General features: G+C 36.8%; 1 protein-coding gene across 30 annotated transcripts in view; it reads left to right on the top strand.

Moving 5' to 3' along the window:
- Nucleotides 1-19,180, top strand: part of NRXN1 (neurexin 1) — a 673,398-nt gene that overhangs the window by 271,878 nt on the left and 382,340 nt on the right. For 20 of the 30 annotated variants that reach the window (XM_038133407.1, XM_038133387.1, XM_038133371.1 and 17 more), the window contains 3 exons: nt 6,589-6,972; nt 14,647-14,850; nt 17,164-17,190. In XM_038133407.1, coding sequence (XP_037989335.1) covers nt 6,589-6,972; nt 14,647-14,850; nt 17,164-17,190 — 615 coding nt within the window. The remainder of the gene's footprint in view (nt 1-6,588; nt 6,973-14,646; nt 14,851-17,163; nt 17,191-19,180) is intronic. The other 10 variants (XM_038133405.1, XM_038133404.1, XM_038133376.1 and 7 more) reach the window with 1 other exon arrangement.

Here is a 19,180-nt window from a genome sequence, read left to right as displayed (position 1 = left end):
TCTCCTGAAGTCCAGGGCAGTGAGTTTGCTGTGTGCCCTCCTCACTGTCCTGATTATCTCATTCCCCTCCACCTCCTGGTCACATTATACATGTGTTTTACCCATAAAGGATAAAATTCACTTTACTATTTCAGGATGTTTTTGGTTTCTTTTCTCTAGCCCAGACCAAACATAGTAAAAATCACATGAATATGATTACTTTTCACTAGCTTTCCTTCAGAATTTTTATATAACTGAATGAATATACCCTGTATAGAAAAAAATTTGCTTTTCTGAGACATTCTGTTGCCATTGACAGCATATTTCCCTAGCTACAAAGGAAGAGATTCTTCTGTTAATGAATAAGTAGCTCAAATAAACTGTGATTCCTTTTTTTCTTTAAATTAAGTTTGGTGTCTTGCAACCTTTTGCTCATAGACTTCAAATCCAATGCAGAGTAGTTCTCTCTTACAGAAGAATGTTGTGACATTTCTCAAGGAGCTTTGCTAATTTCCTTGACTTTCATATTAGCTGGATCAGCAAGTACTAGATTTATTTCTCATTCTTTGCTCTCTTCCAGACTCTCAGTCACAGTGAGCATCCACTCTAAATGACTGACTTTGCCTTTGCTTGTCTGGGACTGCAGTGGAGGGGGGAGGGAGATGTAAGGAATGTGAGCACATTTCTAAATCGCAATCATTCAGGCACATTCGCTAGTCATTTTGTCAATCCACTCAGATTTTGAGATACAAGGAAGAGGGAAGATATGGTGCCTTTTAATTTCTTTTTGCTGAAAGCTTTGACCTGTTATTCTTGTTTTCACCCTAGAATCCCATTCTGTTTCCTGTAAGACTTAGTCTGAGTGCTTTCTTACCTAAAAAAAGATCATTGGTAGGACGGAGCTCCTGAGACTGTATTTAGTTAACATTTAAGTGTTGGGTGAAGAGAAATATTCATAAGATTATCTCCGCTGGTCCATCTTTCTTCCTAGGTGTGCAGCAGTGCTACCAACTGCTGTGTCCTGAGTTTCCCCCCAGCACTCCTGAGCTGTACATCCTGAATTTCTGGGAAGGACCACAGCTTCTAGCTGCCTCTTATGTGCCCTGTCTTGGCCATGGGCTGCATGATGCAGTCACAGTCCTTGTCACAGCTATTATATTGTGTTTTAGCACAGAAGATGTATTTGGAATTAATACCATGATCTGATTTTTCAACATCTCTTAATAAACAGATGTTTTTCACTGGCAGAAAAAGAAACTAAAATAGGCCATGTCAGGTAAGCAGAGAGATCAGAACAGTTGCAGTAGCTGCACTTAAAATCTTCATATTTAACTGATCAGGAAAGAGATGAGATTTAGAAATAGGATTTGTTTCTTATACACAGTTTTAGGAAAAAGTAAATTGCTGAGATAATGAATATGATTGGAGAGGCTCATTAAGTCATACCTAAGGGAAATGTTTGCCTGTTTTGCTCTTAACAGTATTGCAAACTCTGCAGAAAGAAAAAGAATTAGGAAAAAAACCACAAACCCAAACTTAATAGAAAAGAACCATGAAGCAGATGTAAAGGTCTTTGCTCACAGTGTTTCTTGTAACACAGTAGGAATAACTTTAACTGGTTTTGAGACTTAAGTATTTTTTAATTTTTTCCAAAACTCTTTGCCATATGCAAGGACAATCATGCAAATTTGTTTTTAATTTTTTTTTTTTTTTTTTTTTTTTTTTTTTTTTTTTTTTTTTTTTGCTAAATCACCATTCACCCTTTGGAAACCACCATTACATAGTGAATTCAGGGAGGAAACTTACTCTTCTTGTCAACCTCTAATTGTGCAGGGCAGCATAAAGCACAATCTTTATCAGCATCTATTCATAGGTAGGTAGCATTTAAGAGCTGAGTCACTGAAATTTTGAACTAAAGTTAGTTTCAGTTTGAACACAAGAAATGATTTCTGGAGTGTTTAATTAGAGCTTAACTATAATCAACATCTCACCGTAAGTAGTGCTTTGTGATGTCTGTTACACATGGTGTTGTTGCAGGTTATTTTTTTTTCCACATGTACTCTTATACATATTACTTCCCACATCTTTTTAACCTTTTAACAACAGCCAGATTTACATGTTCCTATTTCAACAGATGTTAATAATTTTCATACATGGGAGGATGGGTTTATACTGCATTTTAAGGAATATTCTTTCAATGATCTGCAGCTTTCTTGGCTGATCTGCAGCTTTCTCGGAGTCCAAGATAAAACTTAACCAAAACTAAGCCAAGTGGCACAACAGGCTTCTCTCTAATCTCTAATATATTTCCCTTTTTGCTCATGTATGTTATTGTTGACTGAAATTGTTGACTCATCCTTTGAAGGACTTCTCGCTAATCAGTTACCCTTTAAGTCAGTAATTCTTGCTGAAAACCATAACTTCATTAGTTTTTCTCAAACTGCTTTTCCAATGCAGGAAGAAGTTTCTGAATGGTAAATTGCACTGTGTTCTCAGGTGAAATGCTGCAGAATCAAAGCAGCTGTAAGTCATTACAAGACACTCAAATTTATGTCCAATTTCTGGAGATAAGAAATGCTACTTGTTTTTAGAATCTGAAACTAGATCATTAATTCCTTGACTAAATAAGTCACTCCACACCTTCTTGTCTTTGTCATTTCTTTTTACTTCTTTCAGGCAGGACAAACCATGTGCTATCAGCATTCTTCCATTGCTTTCTTATTCTGATAGAAATACAAAAATTATTTCCTACTTTGAGTCTTCAAAAACCCTGCATGGAAGCTGCTTGTTTCCTGGAAGGCATTATGGCTCTTTTCAAAGTGGTATCACTACTTATGTGTATCTGGGTGCTGTTATGAAAAGAAGGATGTTTAAGGATGGTTCTTAGTCCAGAGATGTTACAATTTATTGTCTTCTCTCCCTCTTGAGCGTCCAGTGCTCTTCTGAATCTGCTGCTTCCTCATCAAAATCTGTTGTCTCTAGGTTATTTTGTTAAACAAGATATCTCCCATTCTTTCCTCCTGTAAAATTTGACAATTCTGTCTTGAGAATGACATTTTAGTATCTCTACAAGGAAATTTATTAACCTTTTTTTTGTGCTGGCCACATAAGATATTTGCATGCTCCCTTAGCTTCCCTTTCTTCCTCCATGGAAAGTGATGTCCTTTCATATTCATGAGCAGAAATATGTTAATGGATTGGAGCACATAGGTTATTCATCAAAACAATTCCTTTTAATCTGCTTATAATTCCCAGAGAAAGTAGAATTGAAGTCTATGAAAGGAGGTGTGCATCACAGTCCCCAATTTGTGTGGCAGCCTCTCCTGTTGCTATGAGGTTCAGCTTGAGACATTTTCAGTAAAACTCAGAAAGTTTCCCTCAAGAAAGACAACAGGCTTAAGAAAAATACAAAACAAGAAAAAACAACCATGAAAAAACCACAGGAAAACAAAACAAAAAAAAAACCAAAACCCTGCAATGAACTAGAAAAACTATTAATAAAAATCACCCCCCCCCCCAAAAAAAAAAAAAAAGGCAACAAAACCTCACCAAGATGAAGCAGCATGTGCTACCACCTCTGTCTCAGCTCTGGGTGCACTGTGAACCCAAAGGTGCTGATGAACTATTATTTATTTTCTGTAGACCAACATTCTATGAACTTGAGTTCTGCATTTTGTTGTAGGATTCTTAAAAGGCTCTGTAATTTTTGCTGTATTTTGGAATATTTTTATGTTCCCTTATTTTACTTGGATTTTCCTTTTTTCATCTGTGTTTACAAAGCAATTAGTGAGTAAAGTTTTGTCTGTCAGAGGTACATAAAAGGTAATTTGGATATCATCAGCAGTGATGGCTGTGTGCTTGCCTGTCATGTTTTTCTACCCATAGTCATTAAATGCCACGATTGCAAGGTTTCCGATAAAGTTTCAGAGAACTTCTCACACAGATCATTTTATGGGGTTTCATGTCTTTTACCTGGGAAGGTAAAAAGTTAATTTCTTTAAGAAGCTGTTGACATCTATTTAAAATAATACTTAAGCTCTCTTCAGGGTAATCCTTTATGACAGAGAGAAGAAAAATTTCCTGCTTCAATCTATCACTTTACTGTAATTCACAGTCACCAGTTTCCCTTATCATTCACCTTCCTAAGCCTTCTGCGCTTGCAAAGCTTCCACTTGCAACACAGAGTAGCAGCTACACTAGCAGAGATTTATCTTTTTCTGTGAACTGAAGGTTATCAAGACACAGTAGATTTTTATTTTTCAATATAAAAGGAGTTTTTAGGATTGTTTGTTAATGTGTTGAAAATATGACTGTTTTTGTCCAGCAGAAAGCAGCGCTGTTCACATGTTGGAGCTTGCTGTTGGAGGCTGCAGCTGAGTTAACGTGTGTGGGTGCACAAGTGGGTGCTGCCTGAACATGGGTTTAAAGTTTTTGCTCCTAAATTAGCCTGTACATCAACAGATGGCAGCAAGCAACAATAGCAGTAAAAAACTCTGTGAGGACAAGTACAATTTATATTTACAGTCTCTCTAATGTTTTTACAGACAAAAAGGATGGCTGTTCGCCATCCTTCCTGATACCCTAGGATGCTCTCTGAAAAGTCTCTCTTGGTTTGACAGGTCATTCACAGGTGTCCTTGTTTGACTCAGCTGATATTAATCAAATCTCAAAATGTTTATGCTTGCATGCCTAAGGTCAAACCTATAGCAAGCATTTCATATGAGTGCCAAGTTCTGCTTCTAGAAGCTGAGAAGCAACAACAAAAGTTTAGAGTTAGCACACCCTAATCTCATATCAGTTTTAAACAGATGGAAGTTTGGAAGAAAACGTATCTTGTTTCAGCATGTAAATTTCTTACTTTCTTGGAAGTTCACTTTTATATCTATGGGATTATTCAACTGACACGGAAAACATTTCTAAGAATACATAAAAGGGAAAACTGACCACATCCTTATTCTTGCTTACAAAGATGCAAAAATGCTATGCAAGCCTTTGCTTTATCTTGCTTGTTCTCTTCTAATAGTAGGGATACTGTTTGTGATATCCAGTCCTTCTAAAACCCATGTCTCAAGTCTCACATGGGAATTGGACCTCCTGAGACCTTTACCCTAAAATAGCTTTTACTAACAATCCAAATTCTTCAGATATTAATTCTGTCAATGTTGTTGAAGTTAACCTACTGAATCAAGAAAAGAATAGAAAAAATATAGCTTCCACAGGAGTCTATTACTAAAAGAGAAGCCTACATTTTAGGCTCTACCCAAGTAAGAGAATGATCTTTTTCTGACCTGCCTTTGTTTGCTTAAAACTCACATTTTATTATGTATGCTGTGTAAAGTGTGAATCTGTTCTTATGCACAACTCCTACCACAGTGTGGAAGCATTTTTGGTAATCAGTGTTATCTTCTGGAATGTGTTTCAGGCTAACAGTGGAGATGGTGAATCATGTTCACTTTGTATATATATGTATGCTAAATTCATCATGGTGAACACAATTCTTCAGTGTCTTGTCACCACTAAAACACTTTCAATGTTATGCCCAGCAGATAACAGTGTTGCATGATATGACTGATCATTAGAATAGTTTTGTGACCTATATAATATTTTGATTTATATTTTGTTTGCTTTTGTAACCACATAGAGTGATAAGGAATCACTTCTGTGAAGATCTACGTGAAGATTTTTTTGCCAAGTGATTTTACTTAGAAACAAAATTAAAATTGGTTGGCATAAGTATGCTCTGTGACTGTATGTACTAAATTTGTTTTTCTTCTTATTCAAATTGTAGGTGTTGCATACCTCATTATTTTTAAAAAAAGTACCACCAAAAAAAGATTCTTTGCTGATGATTACATTTTCTTTGTTCAGATACCTCATAAAAAGATCACTATTTTAGGTTCAATTTTGTTTGTTAAATTTGTAGACTAAAATGGAAAAGATATTTCTGGTTTTCTGAAGGTGTGCGTACATCTTCTCTCCCTCTCATTGTAACATGCACACGTTTGGAGACAAGTGTCAGAGGCATTGATTTCCCCTCCAGGACCACATCACTTCCTTCTTAATGATTGCCTGCCTGGCAGCTGATGAGGGCATTTTCCTTCTGCATTTAAAGAAAAAAAGGTCTTATCCAAAGCCCACTGGAAGTGGTGAAAGTCTTTTAAAGTACTGTGTCTTTGGACCCAAACCCAAGACTCAGGTTTTCCTCCCAGGTTGAAATCTATCGATGCAACCCTGGCCTTAAGGCTTTGAAATACATATGAGGGAGTGAAGATATTTTTGTTGTTGTTGTTGCACAAAGAGGATATTTCTGAAAATAACTATGAACTGCATCCCTCCTGCGCCTAGATCAGTAAGGGGATTTTGACTGAGATTTTTCCTATTGTGCTCATGCAGTGTTGTGCAGAAAGGATTTTTATATCATTAACTTCCTGACTACACTGCAATTAAAATACTGAAGTGTATCTATGATTCTATAGCTGTACAAGTAAAATACCTCTTCTTCACTTACAGCTGTTTGCTGGGAGCTAATGTGACATGTAGATGATAGAGGAAAAAAATTAGTACCAAAATCAAATATCTTGAAAATCACCCATTTAATTGTCTTTCCAGGGACGATATCTGTGAACACCTTACGTACTCCATACACTGCACCAGGGGAAAGTGAAATCCTTGACTTGGATGATGACTTGTATCTTGGAGGCTTACCAGAAAATAAAGCAGGCCTGGTCTTCCCAACAGAAGTGTGGACAGCACTCCTCAATTATGGATACGTTGGCTGCATTCGAGATTTATTTATTGATGGTCAAAGCAAAGATATTCGACAGATGGCTGAAATTCAAAGCACAGCTGGAGTAAAACCCTCATGCTCAAGAGAAACTGCAAAGCCTTGCCTTAGCAACCCCTGTAAAAACAATGGTGTGTGCAGGGATGGGTGGAACAGATATGTGTGTGATTGCTCTGGCACAGGGTACCTTGGCAGATCGTGCGAAAGAGGTAGGTTCTGTGAGATGACTGCACTTCTACTTTTATATATTAAAAAAAGCATAGCCATAACATAAATAAAATCCTGTTCAATTATTAAAAATTATAAACTATCACTAACTCTCATGAGGCAAAGAAACAATCCTTGATTTCTCTTGATGTGAGGTGGACCCCTGCTCTAGACTCAAAGCAGTAATTCTGGAGGAAAGCTCTTAGGGGAGATTCTAAGCTGCATGAAGAAGTATTGGGTGGCTATGACAGTGAGTCAGTACTGCTGAATATCACCTAGAAAATGCCTCCTTGTGTCTCATCATATATTGCTGAGTTCTGAAAACTGAAAAGCTTTGTGAAAGCAATTTTAAATATTATTGCATTGCTGTGATGCCTTGGAATGGCTACCTAGAACAGAGGCCAGACAAAGTTGAGAGAATAAAGTGAGTACATGTTAAAAGCCTTCAATAGATAAACCTTGAGCAGGGTAAAAGCCTCCCAGAGGCCACACCCAAAATGGACAATGGTCACAAATTTTTCAGACAGATATAATTTTTCTCCATATACATACCAGGGGTTAATCCTCCAGTTTCAGCTTCAGGTAATGAAGTCATATCTCCTCAGTTTGCACCCCCACAATTCACTTTTGTTTGTCCTTTTCATGGCCTGAGGCTCGAGGGTATCCTCAGGTTCCAGGCCCAGAGGAATTGTTTTGTCTGGCCAAAGTGTGAAGAGTAGTTAGCCCTTTATATGAAGTTTAGAGTTATGCACTAATGCAGCACAGGATTTGAATAATATAAAGGCTGAAATCTTAAAAGCATTAGCTAAATTGTCACATTCCAGTTCCAAACTGAGGTCTTATTCTCTGCCTATTTATTTATTATACAATATTAGTATAGAATTAAATTTGCTTTTGAATTCCACAGTGTCACTTAAATCCATGGCCAGAACTTCACCCATGAGTCAAAGCAGAAGAGTCAGTAGGAATTAATATTTTTTACTTATCTATTTTTGAAAAGATCTAAGTACTTAGGGAAACTGTCTGAAGTTTCCTAAAATGTGAGTATTCCACTTACCTAGAAAAGGTAATAGTGAAGTTGACAAACCCCATTTATTTAATTGAAAAGGTGGATGGTATCAAGGAAGGCAGATGTTGACATTAGTTAATAGACTGAAAACCCTGTAATTTATTTAAAATTGCAATGTGCTAATACAAGATTTTAATGTAAGTAGGTAAACAATAAAAAAAAAGTATTTAATATTCTAGGGTTTTTTTTTTTTAAATTCTTATTGGAATAGAAAGTGTTTCAATGCCAGGAGTTGTATTTTTTCATCTCACAGTTGACAAAGTATTTTCTGCAGATTTGTCTTAAACCTGAAACCTAAACCTTAAGTTTATTCACTGAAAATCTAAGTTCTTTTCATCTAGTTTGATTAATTTTTTGAGTTTGTCAGATGAAGCAAAAATGCTTCTTTTCAAATTGAGAAATAAAACCCCCAGTGAATGTTTTAAGTTGTATGTCGGTAGAGATTTATGTAGTACGGGCACCTCCATATTATCATCATTTGCAAGTAGATTCTCAGATTCTTCAGTGGGGTTTCTGTGGGGTTTCTCTGTCTCCGTTCTGGCTGCCGCTGCCTTGGCTCACGGCCAGCTGTGCTGAGCTCTCCAGACTGCTGCTCCCGGTGGAGCGGGGCCGGCAGAGGGATAACGGAGCCGCCTGATGCATCCCTCGGTTAAACATGGCTGGTGTACCACCCTGTGGCCAAACTCTCCTATTACACTGGGGCTGGAGCCAAAACCGGGTTTGCATTTTATTCCTACGGAAAAGCCGGGAAACCTGTGCCTTAGAGACATAAACACATGCAGATCTGCAAAGATCTGAAAGCAGGCACCATCACAGCAACTTCCCATACTCGTGTTGGACAAGTGGTGATGTTTTGTTGGACAAGTGGTGATGTTTTGTAAAGAAACATTTGCCTTTTATTTCCCATGCCTTATTTTCAAGCATTATCTAGCTTAAGGCTTCATTTTCCCAGTGTATTTATTCCCCTGGTGGGAACGGTGGTACTGGAGTGGTGGTGTTGGCTCCTCCACAGCAACATATGGTTCTTGTCCAACAGAACTATGTGTGGCACTTCAGCACTTTGAGATCATTTCCTGCTCTTGGGTTTCCCTGTCCAGAGGGAGCTGCACTGAAAGGAGATGTCTTCTCAGTAATATTCATGTCCCAAGTGGTCATGCATTAATAAGATTATAGCTTCTGGGAGTCTGAAAGCGTCGTGTTGGCATCCTACTGCACAAAGTTATTATAACTGCTACCCAAGTGTAGGAACTGATAAACTTCTGTATTTGGTGATATAAACAGCACATTTACAATTGTTCAAGCTAATTGAAATAAAAGGGGAGCGCACTCATTTCAGCAAACAATACAGATTGACAAAGAAAAGAAAGTTTTAGAATAAAATATTGGAGATTAAACAACTAGAATATTTAACATTAAGTAATTAAGGTGTCTTTCATTAAAAAAAATGGAGTTACTTTTTATTGCAATTGAATTTTATTTTTCATATTATTTCACCTGAAATAGGAATGCTAACATCCATACATGGCTGTCTAGTGTACGATACAGAATCTGAAATAATTTCAACTCATTAGTGCACAAAACTCCTGGAACACCACTGTGGTCTATTTCAATTTGTGTATACTTAAATTTATATGCATATATGCACACACATATATATTTGTATCCACATCCATTTTATCCTGTTGCAAGTTATAGTTGATTTTATTCTTGATTTTCAGTAATTTTAAACATCAGCATAATCTGTAGATTGGGTTTTGTAGATCATGAAAACTCTAGCAGATGGATGGACAGATGTCACAGCAATATAATTTGGTGTCCTCTCTTACTTTGTGGATCACTGAGTGAGTGACTGCCTCTTGGCAAAGCCTTTTACAGATATTCTTTTGACTGAATAGCCAGGAACTATAGTAAAATCATCAAACAGGGATAAAAAAAGGTAAGCATGCAGACAAAGGTTTATGAAGGTGACATTTCTGAAGAGAAAATCTGTTTAAAGTAGAGTGCGTGTAGATGTACATATTGTGCGTGCACAGACCCCTACATACACATATGCACATTAAAAAATGCAGCTTTTATTCCTTGTGTTATACCTGGATGCTTTAAAATTTTAAATTAAGAATAATATGATGGTATGAGGATAGATGGCATGCAGAATCACATGTTCTAAATACTATACTATTATACTATTTCATCTCTGTCTTAAATTAGGTGATTGGTCCTGTGTGTTAAAGTTCTAGAAAACTTAGAGTGTGGCTTAGGACCTCAGTCCTGAACTAATACCAGTGTAGGAATTGGGAGGAATAATTTCAGTTCGATTCGCACATTGTCCAGTAAATAATCACATACAGAGAATTGTTTCTGTCAAATTTATGGAAATGTTCCCTATAAATCTCCAAGGCTGCAGATTTGGGCGCAGGTGGACTGAAGAAGATGGCATGTAGAAAACACCAAACACCTGGGAAGAGAACAAAATGTTCCAATTTGACTCAGTAGCAGCCAATATATTTGAATATTCACACAATTTCTAGGAGTAAAATCACTGGGGCGTTTTCAGGGCACAACTTTGTTGCTCTGCTTGCACTGGTAAATAAAACAGGATCAGAGAGCAAACCTGAATACTTTATTATTGATGATCCAGATTGCTCATACATATCCTGGCATGACTCTGGACTGTATAGTCTGTCATTTCTGGGCAAAGTTTGTGTGGGATTTTAGTGACAGCAGACACAGAGGGTGATTTCATGCTTTAAAAATGGCTCTGTGGGATGCAATACAGTCCTTAAATTATTGCAGACAAACTGAAACTGAAAAAGCGGGAAAAAATTAATAATTCTTTCTTTGGGACTTCACAGGCACCACAAGGGGTCCAGAGGAAACAAGATGCTCTTTTATTTATTAAATTATGTGCAGTAGGCATTTGCACTCACCAAGAATCATGCTTTTAAAACTACTTCAACTTAACTCCAAGACTTATGAGAACGAACCCTGAAATCCAAATGCCTAGTCCATACTTATTTCAGTTTAATTTAAATAAGCTGTGAGTTGAAGAATTGCATCTATTCAGGAAATTCTTCTTTACTCTAAAAATATCCAGTTCAGCATTTCTGAGGGAAGGAGCAGATGCAGGAAAGTTTCCAGAAGAGTTGGTGCCTGTCTCTTGAGCAATTTAGGTAATTCCAGCTCAAGTGGAAATTAAGGTCCTGAATCTCCTCTCATGTCAGTACTGATCTGTGCATCCTTGCCTTTAGACACAGAGATAATTGAGGTGGTGTGTGTGTGTGTGTGTAGAAAAGGCTACTATCTAGCCATGAAGATTTTAATAAAAAACAAATTGAAGAAAAAAAAAATTGAGAAGGGAACTGAACTCTTCAGTGGGGGTTGTTTTGGAGTTTGGTTCATTTGTGTGTTTTGGTTGGCTGGTTTTTACCACAGGAGCAGGAAAAGTTTGAATTGTCAGGCTATAAAGAATGTCAAAGAATGAATGTATAAAACATTCTTATATAAATCTCTGTACTACGTAATGCCATATATTCCTTAAGAACACCACTGCATGTACTTATCTGCTGCCACCAAAAAAAAAAAAAAATTGTCAGCAAGCATTTTATAAGGATTTTCTGCTGTTTTTTCTTTTCAGCACTATGACTCCAATAGTGAAGTGGTAGTAAAGCTATTCCTCTTTTCCTTCTTTCTTTAAACTTTTCGTCTATTACCTTTTGATCTAATAATTAAGAGAAAGCTGAACAAGAGAAAAAAAGACATTCTGCCAACACTTATATGAGACTATTTAGCCATGTAGATTTCTTGTCAAGATGAGACATCTTGGAATTAGTTGGTCCAAAGCAAAAAAAAAAAAAAAAAAAAAAGTGGTAAAAATTAATACATATTTAAGCTGAATTGTTCTTTCATACTGACCAGGCCTTGTACATTAGCAATCCATTCCTGCTAGTTTTGTGCTTGGTTCTGCTTTGTTTGTTATTTGGGTTTTTTGGGGGTTGGTTTTGTTTGTTTTTGATTTCTTTGTTGTTTTCCGTTTGCCTTTGCATTTTTGATTTGTTTTGTTTCTGGCTTGGTTTTGCTTGGGATTTTTTTTGGTTTTTTGGGGGATTTTTTTGGTAGTTTGGAGAGGGTTTGTTGGGTTTTTGGTTTGTTTGGGTTTGTTTTTTTTTTCCCTTTTCCCTTCCGCAATATACTTTCATATTTAGAAAGCCTGTGCCTTGGAAAGGGCATATTGACATATTAAAAGGGGCTAGTTGACATGAGGGGGCTTCCTCATTGCCCAGAGCTTTTAAGTCATTTGATCTTCTGTTCAGCATCTTTGGTCTGTTCTTGGAACATCTGTTCCCAAAATACTGGCACAGTATGGCTTAGGAGGATTAAGTATCTAATCACAATTGGTCTGCTCACCATGGTGTTACTCACAGGCCGTCTCCAATTAAATTAAGTCTCCAATTAAGTTCCTTCTCTCTTTTTTCTGCAGTTTTCAAAAAAAACAACTTGAATAATTAAAGGAAAGTTGGCAAAAATAGCAGTGCTGATTCTGACAGCTCTCTTTTTTACATTATCCTAAGATAATTTGTTAGAAACAGAACTCTAGCATTGATGAATGTTGGGTTTACTCTGTATATGAAAACCCTGAGTACTATTAATGTGGTGGATTTTTATAGAAAATTCAAAATATCTTTTATTTTCTGCTATGTTAGTATGGAAATTTAGGGTTTTTTCCTGGAATTCTTTACCTAAATTATGTTAACCTTGATGAAAATCTTGGGAGATTTTTATGCACAGACTAGACAGCTAAATAGAGGATGGAATTGAAAGCCCTTCTTCATGACTTCCCCCAAAAAACTAACAAACAAACAAGGAAACCCACAAAAACCCAACCCCCAAAGTAACAAATAAAAACCCCAAACCATCAAAAAGCAAATCACCTTCCACTGAAAACTCTTTGACTTAAAATCACTTTTCAAATTGTTGCAAGTATTTAATCTACTTCACTGAACAATTTTAGATTTAAAATATGGTGCAAACGTGATTACCTGCGTAGTCAGGAATCATCAAACCTGGAAATGCATCCTTATAACCTGTTACATCTAGGGACTTGCACAGAAGTCTCAGTAACCACTTTTTTTTCCCCAACATCAGACTGTTTTCTCCAAATTTGTATTGGGGGAATTTAAAATTCCTTAGACAGGAGAAGGTTGCCCAGGAAGCTGTGGATGCCCCACCCCTGGACAGTGTTCAAGGGCAGGTTGGATGGGGCTCAGAGCAACCTGGTCCAGTGGGAGTTGTCCCTGCCCATGGCAGGGGACATGGGTGGGGCTGGATGATCTTTAAGGTCCCTCTCAACCCAAGCCATTTTCTGATTGTTTTAGTGAAAATATCATTTATCACCTTTGTCTCTCACAGAATTAGTAGAACGTTTTGTCCTTCCGTGGATTGTGTAGGCTGGAAGTCTTGAAGAACTTATCTGCCTTTAGCAGCCTACAAGATATGCTCTGGGAACAATTTTGGCAAACATAGCTGTGATATTTACTTAACACAGTATCAGTAGCATTAGTCATTGAAAAAATTATTGCGTGTTGACACCACACTAAACTTTTAGATAAGTGCCTCCATTACACCGAAGCAAATTGAAGCATAGAGAAGCTTCCCATTGGTGTTCTCTGCCCACAATGTTTGATTGTCCTGCCAAAAAGGACTTACTAATACATTTCAGAAATGTTTCTTTTGCTTTCTAGGAACTGCAGTGCCTCCCTGTGAGCAGAAATGCAGTCTCTTTGCTACCTTTCTTGTTACCAGCCTGGAAGCTGGAAAAAGAAGGCTTGTGACTGGTTGCTCTGGGGTCTAACAGGCTGTGACTGCTCTGTGCCAGAGCCCCTGGCCAGGAGGGTTTCCTGGAATGTCTGAAAGTGACAGTTCTTCGCTTGTCTTGGGGGTTTTAAGATGTTACCCTCAATATGCCAATTCCAGTCTCAATCCTCTTGCTGAGGCTGTCGTAGTGTTCATATAAGCATTTTTGAGTTCCTACCACAGCTTTTGTATTTGTGGAACAACCTGTGCCCCATCCAAACCATGCTGGGGACAGTCATGGAGGCATTTCAGGAGGATTTTTGCTCACTGCATGACAATTGCCACCCATGGTTGTTGCAATGCTAATAGTTTTATACATTAAGCATTCTAAGGTGATAATCTAGGAGAATGACAGTCAGGCATGGGCTTCTGTTATGCTGTTAAAGTTACCTGAATATTTTTTACTGATTTGACCTATTTTGGGCAATATAGGCCTGGTCTTTCAAGCATTGCCTTACAGGTGATTTTACTGATGTCATTGAAGATGTACACGTGACTGGCTGGGTCATTAAAGAACAATTTCATTTTTTTAAAAAGCATCAAGATATGCCACTTAAAAATGAAATAAATCAAAACAAATCCTAACAAAAACCCCAAACCTGACTTCCCTTGTGTCTCCCAGCAATAATAATGAAAAGTAATACGTAGTTTTTCTGTGTCATGCTGACTGAATATACATTTACCATCTTACCTTTAAGGCGTTTCAGTAGCCAGAGCACAACTCTTTAACAACTGGTTTTCTCCTTTGTGTTTCCAGAGGCAACAATTTTAAGCTATGATGGAAGTATGTTTATGAAAATCCAGCTTCCTGTTGTGATGCACACGGAGGCCGAAGATGTTTCTTTGAGGTTCAGGTCCCAGCGAGCTTATGGCATTTTAATGGCGACCACTTCCAGGGAATCTGCCGATACCCTTCGGTTAGAGCTGGATGCAGGACGAGTTAAGCTAACGGTCAACCTAGGTAACAACCTCTTCCTCCAAGAAATTAACATTTTCTTTGCATTTTTCTTTTTGCTTGCAAACATTTATGAAACAGCCTGTTTTAACATTACAAGTAAACTGAAATTATATATAAGCACACGTCAATGCGGCATTTGCATACGTACACAAATACACGACCATTATTACAATTTATTTTTGTTTTCTTTTGCATTTTTGTATTCTTTATTTAGTCTTAACATTACCCATCACTATATTTTTGTACTGTTGTGTATTCTAAAAAAAGGAAGACAAGTTAATCAGTGGTAATTTTTGGCTAAATTGTTGGGTTTTTTTGATTGTGGAAGATTGGTCTCCCTCCACAATTTCTTCAGAATAGTAATTCCATAATTTCAATGTGCAAGCAGAAACAACATATATGTAGGTCAGCTCAGTTTTACTTCCATCAATTAATCTATGACATGCACATGTATCAAAGACTTTCTGGTTTTAACACTGAAAATGTTGCAGCTAGATATTCCCACTGATTGATTTCTTGGTCTCCTTTTTTTAGGTGTCAAATCTATATTAAATCCATCTCCTCTTTTTTAAACAATTCTGTAGTGGTATTTTTGTAGTATCGAACGATAACACAACCCTTCAATGCCCAAAGACTGCGGCCCTCAGCAAACAGCCTTGTGAACACAGGAGGCACAAGCCCTTTTACAGAAAGAAAAAAAAAGAAAAATTGGTTTTCTTGTTTAAAATATGATGGACAAAATGTCAGGTCATGATTCTCTCTAGTTAAAAAAAAAAAAAAACAAAAAACAAAACAGTAAGTAAAGAAATAAAAGCACTTCTGCCACACTTAAGTAGCAGAGTGGCGTTAAAGAGCTTCTGCCACACTTAAATGGCATACGTCATTTAAGTCCAAGTCAGGATCTGAAACAGAACAGGAGGAAAATGCCCATCCCATGCAGCTATTCCCATTCAGGGGGATGCTATTTTTAAAGGGAATGAAGTGGTTTTTTTGCCTTAGTCACAGATTTAGAAAGCACCAGTGGGGAGTGAGGGGTAAGTAAGTAACCACCTGACCCTCTACCTCATTCAAGGGTCGCTCGCAGAAATGGTGCCCTGGTGTTTAGCTGTGAGGAGGGAGGAGGAGCAAAGGGTGTGGCGGGTGACCCTTCCCTGCCTGTCCCCTCCTGCATGGAGGCCATGGCGGGAGGCTCCAGCACTTTCTGTAAAGGGGGTGTGCAGGTGCTGCTCCTCGGCTGTTTGCAACCACTTTTCTGATGCGGTTGACGACACATGACAAACTCAGCTATATGGAAACAAAATCTAGGTTTGATGGTATACATGTTCCTCAAAGGTGTAAACCAGGAGTAGCAATACGAACCAAGTAGTGTGGTGTAGGGTTTGGGGTTTTTTTTGGTTGGTTTTGTTGGGTTTTTTTGGTTTTTGTTTTTGTTTTTTTGTTTTGTTTTTTTGTTTGTTTTTTTTTTTTAAGTAATAAATGAACGCACGTAGCCCAGCAGAGGATTGTGCACAGAACAGTTTATTCACTTTACATACAAAACACCACCCTCTGCCTACTTATATAGTTCATGAAAGCAGTTAAAAGTAAATAAATCTATGCCCCAATAATTGTTTCTTCCTCCAACACCCTCCTTTTTTTCTTTCTCTTTTTTATTTATTTAATTTTTTTTCAGTCAGGCAAGAAAATAATCTTAAAATAGAAAGGATTCTCTTTGTTCTCTAATGAGTGTTTATAAATATGTGGGTTTTTTCCTCTGTATTAATATAAATTTAAAGTACCCACTGTTCATTTCTAAAATCTAGACATTAAGAACATGCAAACCCACAACCCCTTATTTCTGGGCCTGGGTGATGAGCGCTGTGTGTCAATCCTTAGCTTCTGAAGATGAGCCTTTGAGGTTATACTATCCACAAGCTGTCCAAGGTGTCTGATTGTGGCCTGGCCTGCTCTATGACCCATTGTGACGGAGCACTTTCTAATTGCACTGAGAGAAATTACCTGTTCTTTCACAGATGGGGAGAAGGTTGCAGCCTGCCTCAGTTAAGCATCTTTGACTTTTAAACCTGACTTTTCACTTAGATTTGTCACCATGTAGCTTTGTTTGAAATTGGCCATTTTTACCCTATTTGTCGTTTCTATTGGTAAAGACTTATCGCAGTATATCTGGGTTATAACACTATGTAAAGACTGATGATATGGAGTGGCCATATTTGCATGTGTCTGTCCCCGGAAGGGTGGACTGTGATTTTATTGGATGTCTGCAGCTATTACCTTGAAGGATAAATTTTCATTTTTCATCTATTCTTCCCCATCTAGACTGTATCAGGATTAACTGTAATTCCAGTAAGTGCCTATTCAAACTTTTTAAAATGTTATTCCACCATTGTAAAATATGCAAACTAGAATGGCAAAGATTGTGGACAGCTTGCAAGCATTTGATAATTTATTAATGAAATGTGATGATTAATTATCATTGTGTAAAAAGTCATCATATACTTTAGCACTTGTTTTTTGTCCTTCCCATAGGACATATCATTAAATAGAATATTAGAAAGGAAGCATTCTACAGGTTGTAAGCAAGCCCAGAGGAAAAGGTGCCTGTAGTACTGTGTTATTCTAGATAGGCTATTTTGTATTTGCAGTAGCCACAGAATTTTTGAACCAGCATATCTGATAAGCTGTTAGACTTTTTTCCCCCCATGCCTTCCTTCTAATTTTTTGACATTATGCCTTCAACTTGTCATTGTATTGTTGGAACATAATAGTTTTCAGTACAAAAATTTCTATTTTACAATCCCCCTAGACAATTACCTGTATTTACCAGCTGGTTATAGCACAATTTGGTTTTGCTAAATCTTTGATTTTTTGGAAATGTGATACATTGCAATAAGAGCATTAGTAAGTCTGAGAATGACCATATGTCTATGATGATTTTTTACACTCTAATTATGTTAAAAATCCTTGAATTGAACAATTTTTCTCTGTGATATGCATGTTTATGAAACAGAGGGAAACATTTGCCAGATGAATGGACTAAATTTTAACTTCTCTGATATTATTTGGATTAAGAGGCTATATTCTGAAAGGAGAAAAAGGACTGTGATTTTATTTTGAGTCTATGGAATTCCTGAATGGTGTCAACAAAATTATTGATAGTAAGTATGGTAGATTTGAGTTTTGGGTTGTTTTTCTGTTTCACTTCCTAACAGGTTTTGCAGGTCAGAGGACTGGCTTTATGAAAATAGAAAAAAACAAAAAAGCTAAACAACAAACTGCACAGGTTTAATTTGTAGTTGGTAAGAATTAAAATATATTAATATAACATTCCTTAATACTTTTATAATCCATAAAGAAAAACAAGGATCTGAACTTATTCTTAATACATCATTTGCTAATAGATTTTTTAATTAATAATTTTTACAAGACAAAAATACAGCATTTGTATTAAAAAGCAGAAAAATTTCCTGAGGCAAATGTTTAATTTAACCTGTTCTTAAATTCAGAGAGACTTCAAGACAATAAAGGAAATGCTTGTAATCAACAAGGCATAAAGACATTGTCCTCATATTAAAAAGAAAATAATAAGAAAGTAAAAAATTCTCTCTTGCTAAAATATGTAAAATCATGAAAAATCTCAGAAGCATTTTCTTGGTCTGTCACAGAACACTATTGTTTTCTACTAATGAAATCTCCATTAGAAAAAAAAAAAAAGGTAAGATAAGTAGCTTCTGGGCAGAATTGCAATGAGACTGCCTCCCTTTGGTAAATTCCTTTTTTTTCCTAGGAAAAGCAATGTTGTTTTTTTCTTAACTTCCTTAATAAAATCTGAAAATCCATCTGAAAACAGAGTTACTAACATAAGGAAACCCCCCCAGAAATGAAGCCACAATATAATAGGTGTTTTCAATTTTTAATCTCTTTTGGATTAAATGATGTGTCAAAGATAAATTTAAATGGTTTCTAGGTTTCATTTTTTAAGAAAGGTTTGGATCAAAAGAGAATAAGCCTCCAATTAGAGGATTGCAAAGAGGAGCAATGTATCTACTGGATTGCATTAGCACTTGTCTATAGTCATTAGTTCTTGGTCTCATTCAGAAGCAACATAATCTCTCTGCAAAATATCCTTGGTATAACATACTCATAAGTTATTTTTCTTTACAGTTTGTTTATAGTGGTTTTGTTGTTAGAAATGAACTTGGGTGATTAGTTCCATCTCCCTGTGGTGCTTGTGTGTACTCAGCAGGGTTTTGTGAGCTTTCAGTATGGTAAGTACTACAATGCTTTCTTGTCTGCACTGGAGATTTTCAGCACCCAGATGTTTCACGAGCAATTT

This window comes from Motacilla alba, chromosome 3, assembly GCF_015832195.1.
Source record: "Motacilla alba alba isolate MOTALB_02 chromosome 3, Motacilla_alba_V1.0_pri, whole genome shotgun sequence".
In the NCBI taxonomy this organism is placed as follows: Eukaryota; Metazoa; Chordata; class Aves; order Passeriformes; family Motacillidae; genus Motacilla; species Motacilla alba.
Note: the sequence above shows the minus strand (reverse complement) of the source record. Positions and strands in the feature narration are given on the sequence as shown.